Source organism: Bos grunniens, chromosome 21 (assembly GCF_055505025.1).
Source record: "Bos grunniens cultivar Pamir isolate PY7600 chromosome 21, Bosgru_T2T1.0, whole genome shotgun sequence".
In the NCBI taxonomy this organism is placed as follows: domain Eukaryota; kingdom Metazoa; phylum Chordata; class Mammalia; order Artiodactyla; family Bovidae; genus Bos; species Bos grunniens.
Genome location: NC_141185.1, coordinates 13,714,412 through 13,731,050, shown reverse-complemented (window position 1 = coordinate 13,731,050; position 16,639 = coordinate 13,714,412). Strand labels below are relative to the sequence as shown.

The 16,639-nt window shown below is 41.9% G+C and overlaps 2 protein-coding genes across 3 annotated transcripts in view; one reads left to right on the top strand and one right to left on the bottom strand.

Annotated features, from left to right (window-relative positions):
- Positions 1–2,466: 2,466 nt before the first annotated feature.
- NDUFB1 (NADH:ubiquinone oxidoreductase subunit B1) lies at positions 2,467–9,486 on the bottom strand. The gene is made up of 3 exons (XM_086363185.1): positions 9,393–9,486; positions 3,525–3,669; positions 2,467–2,580 (listed from the first exon to the last, which is right to left on the bottom strand). The coding sequence occupies exons 2-3, from the start codon at positions 3,662–3,664 to the stop codon at positions 2,544–2,546; spliced, it is 177 nt and encodes a 58-aa protein (XP_086219311.1). The 5' UTR covers positions 3,665–3,669; positions 9,393–9,486; the 3' UTR covers positions 2,467–2,543.
- A 249-nt stretch (positions 9,487–9,735) lies between these two features.
- CPSF2 (cleavage and polyadenylation specific factor 2) overlaps positions 9,736–16,639 on the top strand; it is a 35,434-nt gene continuing 28,530 nt past the window's right edge. The window contains exons 1-3 of one of the 2 annotated variants that reach the window (XM_086363183.1): positions 9,736–9,886; positions 10,678–10,796; positions 13,152–13,213. The gene's annotated coding sequence lies outside the window, so the exon portion shown is untranslated. The remainder of the gene's footprint in view (positions 9,887–10,677; positions 10,797–13,151; positions 13,214–16,639) is intronic. The other variant, XM_086363182.1, reaches the window with a different exon arrangement.

The window sequence follows — 16,639 nt, the reverse complement described above, 5'->3', positions numbered from 1 at the left end:
GAGTTCAGTAGGAAGAGGGAGAGGTTACTGAGTTAAATCGAGAAAGAGTTCTTGGAGACAGAGGAGATGGAACAGACGTACTTCCAGGAAACCTCTGTCACCTTGGATAGCTCAACTTTTCTCTAAATCTACTTCATTGAAATCATGTTAACAAGTGAGATTGCACAAGGATAGATCTTGAGCACTGACTCTTTTAAACTGGTCTGTATTTTGTTCCTCTAACCAAATAGTTTAACAGAATTTTTAATATGTGACATTTTAAAATGTATGTATCAGCATAAATGTCCTGAGTTCTGAAAAGAATGTGACGAGACTATCATTTCATTGTAATTTCACTTCCCCTAAATCCAATCTTACCAAAAGCAAAATTTGCTTTCCAAAAAGAGGTAGTTGGATATAACAGATGACATATGTGTGTGTATACAGAGAAGAAACCATAAGCACAATCATGACTACGAACATACTGTACCCATTTATTCATGCCCATACATAATCCTTTTCTCCAGCTCTTTCCTGGAGCCCACTCACTCCCTGGCAGCTGCTGACCTGCTTTGTTATTCTAGATTAGTCTGCAGTTTCTAACGTTCTGCAGTTTCTAATGTTCTGTACAAATGTGTCTTTTGGTTGGCTTTTTCATTCAGAAATTCATCTATATTATATCAACAGACCATTCCTTTTTATTGCAGAGTAGTATTCCATTAATACAATTTATCCCTTTGTTGATGGGTATCTGGGTTCTCGGTAATTTTTGGCTTTTACAAATAGAGCTGCTATGAACACTCGTGTAGACATCTTTGTGTGGATATATGCTTTCTTTTGGCATGTATGCATTTCTTCTGGGTAAATACCTCAGAGAAGAATGACTGGATCAGATGGTAGGTGTATGTTTATCTTGAAACTGCTCCACTGTTTTCTAAAGTGGTACAACTCCTAGCAGTTACATTTTCCATTCCTGCCAGCAGTGTGAGTTCCAGTTGCTCCACACCCTTGCAAACACTTGATAAGATCAGTCTCCTTAATTCTAACCATTCTAATAGATGTGCAGTGATTTCTTGCTGAGGCTTTCATTCGCATTTCCCTAATGACTTCTGATTTTGAGCATCTTTTCATGTGCATATCTGCCATTCTCATATCCCTTTTTCAGTGAAGTACCTGTTAAAAATCTTTCGCTTTTTAAAAATTTGGTTATGAGTTCTTTACATATTCTAGATATAAGTTCTTTGTTGTGTATGTTTTGCAAATAGTTTCTCCTAATCTGTGGCTGCATTTTCACTATCTTGTGTTTTTTTTTTAATTGAAGGATAATTACTTTGCAGTATCGCATTGGTTTCTACTAAACATTAACATGAATCAGCCATAGATTTACCCATGTCCCCTCCCACCTGAACATCGCTTCCATGCCTCTCTAGGTTGTTATTGAGCCCCAGTTTGAGTTCCCTGAGTCATACAGCAAATTCCCATTGGCTATCTATTTTACATAAGGTAATGTATGTTTCCATGTTACTATCTGCATACCTCCCACCCTTTCCTTCTCCCTTTAAGTGTCTTTTAAAAACATTTTTGCCACACTGCATGGCATGTGGGGTCCTAGTTCCCTGACTAGGGATTGAACCCATGTCTCCTACATTGGAATCACAGAATCTTGTCAGGCAAGTGTATGCTCCTTGGTTCTGTCTCGTCACAACAAAGATTTGGAGTGATGGACATTAAAGCCCTTGGCGCATCACAGCTCTCAGGTCTTGGACAGACTGTGTTATAGCTCTTAGACAAATCAGTGTTACATACAGCTCCATGCTACAGCTGTGTTTTATTTAGAAAATAGCAAGAGAATCCATCCTCGAGGCGTGAGGGCATGCTGACCCAAAGACACGAAGAGAAGAGAGTGGGGGAGAGCACCGGGAGACAGAGAAAGAGAGTGCTTTGGCTCCTCTTTTTATATGTTTTCTTCCTCCCCCCCTGGGCCGGCCCTATGTAAATTGGGCTAGCCAGGAGTGCTGTTTGTTCTACCTGAGGTCCTCACTCAGGTCCTCAGACCTTCCTTTGTTCTATTTTCGCTGGCTTTTTCCTTCCTTGTCTTTTAGCCACCGCCATTTTGGACTCCTGTTTCCTATTCTAACTACCTAACAATCTTAACTACTGAACCCCCAGGAAAGTCCCTGAATGGTGTCTTTTAAAGAGCAAAAGTTTTTAATTTTGATAAAGTATGTCTTGGTTTTAAAAACTGGTGCATGCTTTATATGTTATATTTAAGAATCTTTGCTAACCCCAAGGTCACTAAAATTTTTGGTTATTGATTTTTAGAAAATAAATCCTACCATATTCTTTTTAGAGATCCTTTGAAGCACAAGGTTTGAAAAAAAATTCTGAATAGTTGGGCTATGATTCGGTGACCATTTTTTAATCACCACATCTGTTATTGAAATGGGAGAGATTATTTCAGCACAAAAAGGATCACACTTTAAATTCTTCAAATTAAATAATGAGTGTTTTTATTTCTATTATAATTTTTAAAAAGTGAACATTCTGTAATTCAGCTGTAGCCATTACTTCCAGGTGACTTCTTCATTAGGTTTCAATTCCCTGCATAGAAAGAAAAAAAAAGGAGAAGCGAAAGTGTAAAGACAATTTTTATGAAGGAATAAAAGGGAAAGTCATGAGAATATGAATTTGGTGTTTTATACTGTATTACACTGACCCATTCAAAATATTTTATTAGATTGAGAATATTCATTCTATTCTCTTGTGATTTTAAACCTTTTACCACCTCTTCAATTTCATTTTTCCAGATTAAAATGTAATGTTTTTTTAACAACTGTAATTTCTCATTAGTCTATATGAAAGCAATTATCCTCTCAGTGACTTCATTTAATGTTTTAGACTCTTTCTAGCTCATTTTATCTGTCTCGAAATCCCTAACTGTGAACCTCCTCTATACACCTCCTGTGACTGCTGCTCGATTCTCTTGTCCTGTGAGCCTCCTCCTTCCGGAAATCACAGCCAGTGGTGGATTCCCTGTCTTGCTAACTCTAAGTCTGCTGCCAAATAAGCCATCTCCAGAGACACAATGGGACAAGGCGGCTGCCAGTTGCTATCTGATCACCCAACCATCCTGCCTAAAGCTCTTGAGGAGTGTTGCTTAGACCAGTGCCTCAAGCCATTAGTGCTGTTGATTTCAGCTACATCATGGACTAAGTCAGACAGTATATGATAATATATGTTAAAGCTGTATACAGAATAGGCTTTGATGAGATGGTATAAAACTGTTTGTACATTAAAATGTACCTTGAAATAAAAGATTTTCAAAGATCTGAAATAGCCTGTTCAGAAACTAAAGACTTGTTTACACTGCAAAAGTAATCATATTGCTTTATATAAGGGCTAAACAACAAACAAGACTACAAAACAGTATCACTAAATCCTTGGAGGAGTGGGAATTACCCCTTCTGTTTATTTTTGGCACAAATAATACTAAGAAGAGTACTTCCAAAAGCTGACTGTTGGTTTAAAAAAATACAAAAACTAACCTTTTATATAACAGACTCTTGTTCCGGAAGGCAGTTAGCTTTTCATCATTCTTTCTGTCCAGATAATATCCAAAGACAAATCCCATAGGGACAAGTACATGTACCCAGTGGTCACGCACAACCTGAAGTAAGTTCATCATGAATGCTATATTAAAACAAAACAAAAAAATAACCCTCTGAAATATAGCCACTTTTGAAATATCTTTCAAATCATACCTGAAACAGGGAGATAGCTCTAAATAAAGGAGATAGATCTTAAAAGCATAATAAGCCTCTTCAGAAGGTAGTACATTACTTAAAAATCTACTTAATGAAGATTACATAGGTGACAATGAGTATGAAAATTACACTGCACTAAAGTCAATTTATTAATTTTATTTCAAGTTTCACCAGTGATCTGATATATCACAGGAATGGAGAGAGTATTAAAACATTCTACCTGCAAAAGCTAAGTATTTTCACCCTCCTAGTATTGATTTAAAACTTTTACACATGTAAAATATTTTTAGATTTAGCATAGCTCACAATTTTAAAACTGATATAATAATATTGTCAGAAGCAGAATTCTTTAAAGCTATAATTATTGAAACCTATTTTTTAAAACTAATTTTAGAAAGGAAATGAAAACATGAGAAATTTTCTTAAGAACCATACTGAATAATGTCACAGTAGATCTGAATATCAATTAAATAACTCTACAAAAGATATGGAGAGAAGGGAACTTACTCTTGTAGAGTGACTACTAGGTTACCAGAGCCATCACATAGTCCAATATATAACATGAAAAATTATTACTCTTATTTTACAGATAAGAAAACAGTTTAACCCAAATAGGTATTACATATAAAGCTGGAATTCAAACACAGGTTCATCCCAAAGGCATAGATCCTTCCATCATATTGAAATGCCTCTCATAGAGACCCTTCCCCAAATTGACATTGCCATTTATGGTACTTAAGACTTGTTAACTTTTTAAGAGTTTCCAGGGCTTCCCTGGTGGTCCAGTGGTTAAGAATCTGCTTGCCAATGCAGGGTACACGGGTTTGATCTCTGGTTTGGGAAAATCCCACATGCTGCAGAGCGACTAAGCCTGTGTGCCATAACTACTGAGCCCATGTGTTGCAACTACTGAAGCCTGTGTGCCAAGAGTCTGTGCTCTGCAACAAGAGAAGCCACCGCACGGAGCAGCCTGTATACCGCAATGAAGAGTAGCCTCTGCTCGCCATAACCAGAGGAAGCCCACATACACAACAAAGACCCAGTTTAACAAACAGTGTTTAAAGAGTTTCCAAAAGGCAGAAGAGGATGACATCTTTATGGAAGAACTAGAAGTCATCACATGGAAAATAAATCTGCACTAATTCAATGGAAACATAGCTGAATCATCAATTTTCTGTAAAAATTTGGATCTAAAGATGAAATACATATGTATGCACATGAATCTATAATGAATAAATCCTGTATAATGTCTGAGAAGACATGGCAGCATCCCAGAAAGAGAATACATTACTGCTAATAAAAGGGCTTAGCTGTGTTTGGGAAGAAGCTGTGCTTTCTAATCTTAGCACTCAACTGTTCTAGGATTATGTAGACTGGATTCCTGCCTCTCCTAAAAACTGGTTCTCATACACATTCTAATTATTTCTCAAAGTTTACTCACTAGAGGCACTGGGTTAGGAAACAGACATGAAGTTAAAAGTCACACAACTATTATACACTGCTTTCATAGAGCATAATATTACACACAGCAGATTCCAGTCTGAATATCAGAGATCTAAGCAACATGACCTTATTCCTAGAAGGCGGTGGTTTTCTTAGCATTGTACCTCCCCTAAGTAACATTATTTGCATTCAGATCTTTGCTGCTGCTAAGTCACTTCAGTCGTGTCCGACTGTGTGATCCCATAGACAGCAGCCCACCAGGCTCCCCCGTCCCTGGGATTCTCCAGGCAAGAACACTGGAGTGGGTTGCCATTGTTGACCAACAATGTCAACAATTTGACCAACCTAGACAGCATATTAAAAGGCAGAGACATTACTTTGCTGACAAAGGTCTGTCTAGTCAAAGCTATGGTTTTCCAGCAGTCATGTATGGCTGTGAGAGTTGGACCATAAAGAAGGCTGAGCACCTAAGAATTGATACTTTTGAACTGTGGTGTTGGAGAAGACTCTTGAGAGTCCCTTGGACTGCAAGGAAATCCAACCAGTCAATCCTAAAGGAAATCAGTCCTGAATACTCATTGGAAGGACTGATACTGAAGCTGAAGCTCCAATACTTTGGCCACCTGATGTGAAGAACTGACTGACTGGAAAAGACCCTGATGCTGGGAAAGATTGAAGGTGGGAGAAGGGGATGACAGAGGATCAGATGGTTGGATGGCATCACCGACTCAATGGACATGGGTTTGCGCAAGCTTCGGGAGTTGGTGAGGACAGGGAAGCCTGGTGGGTTGCAGGCCATGGCGTCACAAAGAGTCAGACATGACTGAGTGACTCAACAACCAGGAGATAGCGAAGGATGGGGAACCCTCGTGTGCTGCAGCCCAGGGGGTTGGAAAGAGTCGGATACAACTTAGCGACTGAACACCACCACAACACTGAACCAACAAAAAAAGTAATTGCTGATTCTCGGGTCCAAGACTTCAGCCCATGGCCACCTGTGGGCTAATGCCATTACTGTTTGCACTCTTCTAATAGGGCCAGCAATGGCACCCCACTCCAGTACTCTTGCCTGGAAAATCCCATGGACGGAGGAGCCTGGTGGGCTGCAGTCCATGGAGTCGCTAACAGTCGGACCCGACTGAGTGACTTCCCTTTCACTTTTCACTTTCATGCACTGGAGAAGGAAATGGCAACCCACTCTAGTGTTCCTGCCTGAGAATCCCAGGGACGGTGGAGCCTGGTGGGCTGCTGTCTATGGGGTCGCACAGAGTCGGACACGACTGAAGTAACTTAGCAGCAACAGGGCCAGCAGACATTTCTCTCTGCCTTTACCCTGACAAGAAAAGATGAACCATGCCCCACGGGCTCTTGCTTAATACAGATTCTCAAAGAGACTCTACAGATAAGGCAGTAGGAGTGACAGATAAAAGGATTCTGTACATTTAGAACCCAGAGTTGGAGTCAATCACCATGATGGACTTCCCTGATAGCTCAGTTGGTAAAGAATCCGCCTGCAATATAGGAGACCCTGGTTTGAATCCTGGGTTGGGAAGATCCCCTGGAGAAGGGAAAGGCTACCCACTCCAGTATTCTGGAGAATTCCATGGACTGTAAAATCCGTGGGGTTGAAGAGTAGGACATGACTGAGAAACTTTTAGTTTCACCACGATGGAAGCGATTTCCATCCCTGAGAGAAAAATGGCAAATCTTACTCCCAGAGGCAACTGCACAGTCTACTACATAATGGGCTTTGGGACCAGTGACACTGAACATAAAATTTGTCCTACATATGTCACTGCAAGTGGATGACCTGGAAAGACAAAGATTGATGAACATAAAAAGTGAGCTAGATGTTTGGTAGAAACCAACATAATTCTTGAAAGCAATTATCCTTCAGTTAAAAAATAACTTTTTAAAGAAAGTGAGCTAGAATGATCCCCTTGAGAAGGGATAGGAGGAGCAGTGTAGACAGGTTCATGGTCACAGGCCCAAGACCATAAGATGGTTCTATTTAATGGACGAAGGGCAGTGAGCATCTGGGACAGTCTCTAATAAGACAAGTCTGCTGCTGCTGCTGCTGCTGCTGCTAAGTCGCTTCAGTCGTGTCCGACTGTGTGTGACCCCATAGATGGCAGCCCACCAGGCTCCGCTGTCCTTGGGATTCTCCAGGCAAGAACACTGGAGCGGGTTGCCATTTCCTTCTCCAATGCGTGAAAGTGAAGTCACTCAGTCAGTGAAGTCGCTCAGTCGTGTCCAACTCTTAGCGACCCCTGGTAGGCTGGACTGCAGCCTACCAGGCGCCTCTGTCCATGGGATTTTCCAGGCAAGAGTACTGGAGTGGGTCGCCACTGCCTTCTCCGAATGAGACAAGTCTAGGTTTGGATAAAGAGTGACATCCACATGGGTGCCCTCAAGGGCACTATACATATTACTAGTGTCTTCTTTATATGAAGACTCTCAAGAAAAATTTTGCTTCTACTTCAGAATTGAGAGTAGCTATGGTATTCCTGAAAGAAAGGAAAAAAAAAAAAACCTAAATGGTTTTTAATCTTCTTAACTCAGGGAACCGAATCATGTATCCTCTGATGCCAAAATTATCCAAAATTTTCTCCCTACTTTTAGAAAAAGCTGACTTTTAGAGCACTCTCTGTCAGGCATGGTTCTTAACTGCTTTTCATAATCTCCATTTCATGTAATTCTTATATTACTATACATGTATTAACTAATGCCATGTCCCCAGCGAAGCAGGAATACTTTTTTCAGATGAGGAAGTCCAGGGACAATCAAGTTGTCTAAGGTCACAGATGTAGTAAGTGCCAGAACTGTGATTAATACCCAGGCAGTCTGGTTCCTTGGTCCATGCTCTTTATTCATGCTTTTCTGTCTTTTACAGTAAGTATAAAGGTCAACATGTATATTAATCTTACTCTTGGCTTTATCTCATTTTCCCCACTCAAAGCATAATTTGAGATATTACAAGTGTCGTTCCAGACCACTGCAATAAAGCGAATATAGAGATAAAGTGAGTCACGAGAATTTTTTGGTTTCCCAGTGCAAAATAAAGGTTGCCACACACCTTCAGTTTGTAAAAAGTGCATTATCTGTGAAGCACGATAAAATATTTGCCTTATTACCTTTTCTTTCAACCCAATTTTTCCCACTTAACATCTATAAAGAAAATTGTATATGGTGTGATTTTTGTGAGTCCTCCTAAATTCACACAGGAAAAATATAGATGGTTAGACATTAGTCCTGACAGCAATTTATGTGTATTGATCCAAAGGGTCGACTTAACCTATAAAAAAATCAGTTCTGGATGGAAGGAGAAACTGAACTCTTTGAGGTCCGGAACCTCGACTGAATGACATGTACACTCCAGAAATCAAGAACGAAATTACTTTGTTAAAAACTACATTTTAAAAAAGTGTGTATTTTGGGGCTTGGCGGCTCAGGAGGGTTTGAGGCTTAAAAGAGAGTAAGGTTAGTTTCCAATCCTGAATAACGAGGAAGACAGAACTCTGAAACTTGGACGAATCAGAAATGCTAGCGGAGAAGCTGGAGAAGGCAACGGCACCCCACTCCAGTATTCTTGCCTGGAAAATCCCATGGACGCAGGAGCCTGGAGGGCTGCAGTCCATGGGGTCGCTACGAGTCGGACACGACCGAGCGACTTCACTTTCACTTTTTCCTTTCATGCATTGTAGAAGAAAATGGCAACCCACTCCAGTGTTCTTGCCTGGAGAATCCCAGGGACGGGAGAGCCTGGTGGGCTGCCGTCTATGGGGTCGCACAGAGTTGGACACGACTGAAGCGACTTAGCAGCAGCAGCAGCGGAGAAAATGCCCCTTCCAGGCTGTACAGCCCGGGAGCTGTGATCCCTCAGTCTGGGAGCTTTGATCCCGGCCGGTTCGCCTCCGGTCCCGTAACATTTAAAGATGTTTTCCAGTTAGGACAACCTCAGAATACTCTTTCCCAAAAGCGCCAGGCGGGAAGCATGAGCGCAGCCGCCCACCCGAAAGTCTGCTACTTTCCTTTCTCGGTCTTCTTCGCTCAGAAGCCTTAGGAAGCCGTCCCAGCCCCGAGGAGGCCCAGACCAGCCCAACCCCGGTGCACAAGCCGCCGCCGAGCGCTTTCCTAGAGGTACACCCTCCCCGCCTGCACAACGGCGAGTCTCCCCGCTTCGACCGCCCTGGACCCCAGACCCACCTGCGGCCTCGGAGCCAACAACGACCCCACGACCAAGGACAGCGGCGAGCGCAGCCAGCCACTCGCGCCGGCGGAAGCGGCGGCCTCGGGACCCACCATTAGCCGCGTCCGGTCTGTGAGAGGGGTGGCTCCGGGAAATCATATTTATTCTTCCTTTGACTGCTCGACTCTTCTCATATTTATTTTAGCTTCAACACGTTATGAATCCTTGAGAAGTGAAACTTCGGCCCCAGGTAACGAGACTCGGTGTAAGCGCCACCCTCTTCCTCCAGTTTTGTGCTCCCCCCCCGACCCCGGAAGATGGTATCACCCTGTGTCTCCCCGCCTCCGCGGGGTCGCCCTCAGTTTCAAAATGGCGGCGGCCATTGCGGGGCTTCTCTTGGTTGATCTTCACCGGCGCTGCTGAACCAACGTCAGCTTTTCTCGCTCTTGAACGTGGATTCGATTAGGGGGTTGGGAAGGGCAGTGGACCGCTTTGGGGCAGGACTTATGAGGCAAGTGGGGGCGGAAGAAAGCTGTGCGCCTTTGGATGGGGGAGGGGGCGTCTCGGCCCTCGGGGAGAGCCCGGCTCCGACTCCGCCCGGGTCTCTGCGCGGGGACGTGCCCCCCAGGGCTTCGGCTGCGACCGTCCGGGTCGTCCCCGGCGGAAGTCCTCAGCTTGGGAAAGACAGTGACTTCTCCGTGGATCCAAAGCTCCCTATCTTTCATGGCAGTTCCTACGATTCACTCCCAAGCTCTCCTTTCCTCCTTTCTGCCGTTTTCCGCCTCCTTTTCAGTCTCGATGCTGGAGGAGTTAATCCGACTCCAGCTTCGGTTCCTTAGCCTTTTGGTTAACTTGTTCTCAGCCCCCTTCCTCTGGGTCTTCCCGTTGTCTCGTACTGAGAGACCACGAAGCTACTGGGCACAAAATAGGTGTTCTTTTTAGTTAATCGACTCCACAGACCTTGAGGACGTTACCATGCTTTTAAAACAGTCTCCGCAACCCCCTTCCCGAACCCTCCCCCTATCCCTGCATAGCCTTTGCGCGCTTCCGGCATCATCACTCTATATACATTCTCAACGGTAAACAGGAGGTCAGAATAATTTTAACTCCGGCAGGTCTGGCTTCCTGTGACCAGGCGAACGTGCGTTATCAATTGCCCGTGCTCTGATTTTTTTTTTTTTTTTTTAATTTTAGAAGCTCTTGGAGCCTTTTATGAAACTAGTGCTCTCCCGGAACTGACCAAGAGGAGACTTTTCTCACTCGAGCTCCAGAGCTAACCCAGACTCTTTCGTTTTCCCTTAGATTTTGCATGGTTCCCCTTTGTTGTCATCAGCATATGCAGCCCTTATTGAGAACGAGTGACTGTGACAGATAATTGAGGTGAAATGGTCAGCAATCCCCGCCCAGAAGGAATTTATATGGTGAGGATTCAGTCCGTTCAGTACACATTTGTGTTGCTTTGAGCCCTGTGCTTGGCATTGGCGATAAAAAAAAGATTCATTTTACTCTTTCCCCATTCATTTAACATCCATTCAACATATATTCTTTGAACATATATTCTTTGTGCCCACTTGTGTTAACTAAAAATGAAGAACATCGCCCGGAGACACCAAAATAGCTTTCAGTTGAACTGGGTCATTAAGGGTCAAAAGGAAAGTACTAAAATCAGGAAAAGGTCATCCCTGGATACAGTACAGCGATGCAGAGACTGGAGAAGTTTTGGCTTACTTAGGGAGAGCAGGAGAAAGCAGCCTTGAGCATGCAGTGCAGGGATGGTTGGTGAAGCAAGAGGGAGATTAAGGTAAACTTGGGAAGGACCGCAAGGTGTTCAGACTTTCCAAGGAAGTATTTAGCTGGAAATCACAAGAAAGAGGCGCAAAGATATTTGTTTTTTAGGATGGTCGGTCTGATTGCTTTGTGGAGAATCAACTTGGAACAGAAAAACTAGATGAGAGGAAATTGCAGTTATTCAGGTAAGGCAATGGGTGCCTCTGCTGAGGCAGGAGAGTAAAGGATGTCAGAGAGACTTCTGAAATGCCAAATAGGGTTTAACTGATGGGAGCCAATTTGGTGGTCAGAGGGTGACTTAATTTTTAGTCTGGGAGATTAAGTGGTTGGTGATACCATTAAAATCAAGTCTAAGACATGAATGTAAAAATAGTATGATGTGAGCTTGTACTTTAGGAGTGGCAAAGCACAGTCCAAAGCATTGATTTTAGAGTCTAGACTTGGGCTATTACAGTAGCCACTAGCTACCTGTAGCTGTTGTGCACTTGAAATTGTGGTTGGTTTGAATTGAGAGGTGTTGTAATCATAAAATACAATGAGTTAGTACCAAAACTCATTAATGTCTTAATAATGACTACATGTTGAAATGATAATATTTTGGAAATATTGGGTTAAGTAAAGTAAAATTAACTTCACAAACTTCAGTGTGACTGTGAAAAAATTTTAATTACGCTTGTGGCTTGCATGATATTTTTGTTGGACAGAGCTGTTCTAGTCTAGACTAATGATACAGGGATTAGTGAGGATGTTAGATTTGAGCTGGGCTTTTAGATGATGATAGTGGTGATCTCAGGGCAGCTTGCTGACGCCCTCCGTTACCTGTTAAGGTGTTCAGGTTTTGTTTTTTTAAACAGAAGCCTTCAGAGATTTTTCAGCAAGGGATCATATTCAGGGGTGTTTTGGAAGATTAATCAGCAGTAAGGTTTATGTTGAGGTGAAGGAAGGAAAGGCTGCAGGCAAAGAGAAACTCTAAGGTAGTGAGACCCTGTGTAAGGGTGCTTGCAATATGAACGGAAAGAGAAGAATAAATGTACAAAAGTATTCTAAGGGGGAAATAATCAGGAGTTGCTAAAGTCTAATAGTCCAAGAAGTAAAGGAAGCAGTCGAACATGTAGAGTTTCAAGTCTTGGTTACTTAAATAACAACCAGTGAATTCTGTGTCATAGGTATAAGGTACATGTGGGGCTAAAGAAAGTTAGTCTCAAAATAGAACCAGTAAGTTTGAAAGGAGGAAGTGGGCTGCTAAATACTCTCCTTTTTTTTTTTTTAAATCTCCCTGCATTCTCTGTCTTCTTTATCTAATCAGTCATGTATACCAGCTAGTTTTTTTTTAAATATAGAACTACCTGTATCATATTATCTTACTTGATTACTGCTGCTGCTGCTAAGTCACTTAAGTTGTGTCCGACTCTGTATGACCCCATAGACAGCAGCCCACCAGGCTCTCCTGCCCCTGGGATTCTCCAGGCAAGAAAACTGGAGTGGGTTGCCATTTCCTTCTCCAATGCATGAAAGTGATGACCTTAAAATGTCTCTGTTGCCTCTTCTCTTTAGCAATTATAATTAGGTCCAAAGTTTCCAAGGCCTTTCATTGACCTTTTTCTATTCATTAAAACTTTTTCATTTTTGCTTCCATGAAATTGTGCCAGGCTAGTATTGTTACTGGAAAGTTTTTGTTTTGTGCTTTTGATCATGTTTTTCCTTTGTTTTGAATACCTTTTCTCTTTATCTCTTTTTACCCATGGCCTACCAGTTCTTAATGAATAATTTAAGATCCCACCTCTTTTTTGATTCTCAATAACATAAATTAATGTCAGTTTTAAAAATCTTATTTCCAGGATTTTTTTTTAAAGGACCATGTATTATTGTACTTGCTGCTGTTCACTGTCTTTACCTTAGGAGAAGACATAGAAGTTAAACACCAAAATTAAAAACAGAAGTAAATCATCATACCACATTCATGAGACTCTTATTTCTTTATTTTTTAGATATATAAAGAAGTCTTCCTTTGAATTCATTGTGTTTCATCCCAAATACAACTGAGATATCAGTAAGTAAAGACTGTGTAATAAAGATACAGCTTTATTATAGTATAAGCAATTATAATAAAAATATCTTTTCATGAAATTTCTTTTTCATGAAAAAGAAAATATCTATTTCATGAAATATCTTCTCATGCAATCTGGGTTTGTCTGCAAAAGTTATAAATGAGCTCATTCGGTTCTATCTGTAAGACACTTTGTATTTTCATGTCATAATCTAAATAAAGAAGGTGGGAGAGTAAAGTAGATTTAAGTTGGAAAAGAGTTTCTCTTAGGCCATTATTATAATTGTGGTACACGGAGCTTTTTGACAGGGAGATCCAAGTCCTATTTAAAAATGTATTTATAAATACGTTTCTTCAAATAGAGAATTAGTATCTTTGTATTTCTCATACCTTAAAAATAGGAACACACTAAGTCAATGTATTTTTAATTTCAGTTTGTTTTAGCAACAGTGGTTGTTAAACATCCACTGTGTAAGCCATGCTCATATGGTAAGGGTACAAACAGATCAAACCTAGTCCTGTGTTCAGAGAGCTCTCCCAAAACCAAAGGAAGTGCATATAAATAGGTAGCTGTTCAGTTCAGTCGCTCAGTCGTGTCTGACTTTTGGCGACCCCGTGGACTGCAGCAGGCCAGGCTTCCCTGTCCATCACCAACTCCCAGAGCTTACTCAAACTCTTGTCCATTGAGTCAGTGATGCCATCCAACCATCTCATCCTCTCTTTCCCCCAGTTTCCCCCTCAGTCAGTGTCTCCCATCAGGAAGCTTCCATCTCCATCAGAGGGCAGACAGAATGAAAACCACAATCACAGACAACTAACCAATCTGATCACATGGACCACAGCCTTGTTTAACTCAATAAAACTATAAGCCATGCCGTGTAGGGCCACCCAAGACGGACGGGTCATGGTGGAGAGTTCTGACAAAACGTGGTCCACTGGAGAAGGGAATGGCAAACCACTTCATTGTTCTTGCCTTGAGCACTCCGTGAACAGTACGAAAAGGCAGCTGTTAATGGTGTGGAAATAGCAGTAAGGTCATTTAATACTAGCCATCTTCATTTATTCATTTAAGAAGCACTTATTGACCACCACTATGTGTTAGGCACTGTAGGGGTGCTGGCATAAAATTATAATCAAAATAGACAAAAGTCTCTACTTTCATGGGTCCTTTTCTGGTGTAGGGGTTAAAAGGAGATAAGGGGTTGGACAAAGTGAGCAAATAAGCAGCAAGTACAGGTGGCTACTATGTATTTTGAAGAAAATAGAAGGAAAATACAAATTATAGGATGTAGTTGAGGTGGGGGTGGACTTTAGAGTGGTCAGAAAATGTCTCTGAAAGAATGAATTTGAGGTAGGGAAAACAGTAACTCAGACTAGTTAGAAATCTTGGTGACAGCAGAGATAGAAGGAAATATATGAGAAATTATTGTGCTTGAGAAATATTATAGAGGTAAAAAGGCAGGATTTACTGATGGATTAGATGTGAAAAACAAGTAAAAGATCAAGGATGATGCCATCAGAGATCAGATGATCTTAAAGCTCTTAAGACTGTAAAATTACCTAGAGAGAAAAGAGAAAGTCCTGCAGAAAAGCACTGCCTCATGTAGAGGCTGGGGGAGAAGGAGGAATTAATTAAGGAGCATGAGGAATGGCCAGTTAGATATAAGGAAAATCAGGAGAGGGTTGACCCAGAGGAACAGAGGAAGGTGTTTCTGGGAGGATGGAGCTGTTAATTTTGTTGAATGCTGCTACAATTTCCAGTACGTTGGGACCACAGAAATGTCCATTGGCTTCAGTTGTATAGAGGTTTGTCAGAGACCTTCATGAAAGCTTCTAGTGATATGGTGGGGAAAGACATCAGATTCAGTGATTTGAATGGGAGATAAGAAAGTAGAGACAGGTCTGTGGACAAATATTCTGAGAAATTTTGTTGTGAATGGAGAGTGTAGAAGCGATAAAGCAGTTGCAGGGAACTGTAGGATTGAGAGAGGGTTCTTTTAAGTTGAGAAATTCTAGAGGATCTTTGTATGCTAATGGGAATGGTACATCGGTGATTCATTGGTGATGCAGAAGGAGGGGATGACTGAAGAAGTTATGGAGAAGATAAACAGGAGTGGGGTTCGGAGCACACACACAGGATTGGCCTTGAATGAGAGCTGGGCTATTTGTTCTGAATGATGGGAGACACAACAGTGTATGTGCAGATAGGTTAATGTAATAGCTGTGGTATCTGGAAAATGTGGAGTTACTGTCTGATTATTTTTGTCTTCTAATTGAGGAATGAGGTGAGATTATCAACCTAGTAGGGTAGAGGGAAGGATGTGTGATGCTTGAGCAGAGAAGAGATGTGAAATGATGGTCTCAGATGGAAAGTCAACCTACTAAGAAAAATCAGATTGGTAGGTAGGACATAGCACCTGTTTGAGATCTTTGGCCATGAATTTAAAGAGCAAATAGCATAGTTGTGTGACTGGCTTTTTCCCCCTCTGGCAGCATTGAGCTGCTAGAAAAAACAAGGTACATGATTGGAGTGAGTGAGGGTTAGGATTTTGCCAGACTTATACAAAGAAGGACTAGAGCTGCAAAACACTTGAGTATTTAATCAAGATGGCTCGTGGATCCATATAACTTAAGTGGAGACAGGAGGTGGTCATGGACAGTGAAAAAGTAGTCAGTAAATACAGTGAGGCCAAAGGGTTTTTGCAGTGGGAATTCTGGAGTAGGGATGGTGGGAGTGAGACAGGGAGATCGTTGAAAGTGAAATTTTGAAAAGTGCTACAGTTTATTGGTCATGATAAGGTCATGGTTGTGACTGTGGTGCCGGGTGGCTGAAGTGAAAAGAAGACTATTGGAGTTGAGAAGGTCAAGGAGAGAAGAGTTCAGTAGTGCAGCTCCTCAGAGGAAGACTGAGTCAGGAACTAAAGTCCTCCATTAATGGGGGAGGACCGGAAAGGCTCACAGCGAGCTGGCTGGGCAGCATGAGTTCAGCGGGACTCGAGTATTTCCAGGAAGGAGAAGACATGGACTGGAGGCTGCAGTGATAATCAGGGAGCACATGCTTCCTGCTTTTGAGGTCAGGGAATCCAGGAGAAAAAAGGCCTCTTGAGAAGGCTGGAGGAGATACAGTATCATTTGAGAAGAGCTAGGTTTCTGTCAAGATTTGCAGATGAGGAAAACCTTCAGAGAAGAGGGTGAAGTTCTCTGTGAGTAATGGTTCCAGGGGGAATACTGAAAGGATTCGGAAGGCAGAAGAGGTAGTGAATTGGTCCCACCAGGTGGACTTCGGTGATGATGGACAACCTGAGTCTTGGGTCTTTGGCTGTGACCGAAGGATGGGAGATGTGGTGACAGTCTGTTAAGAAAGCTGGGCGCTTTACCTTAATTTGTTGATATGACCTTGGGCAGATGTTGAAGGATCATCAGATGTGC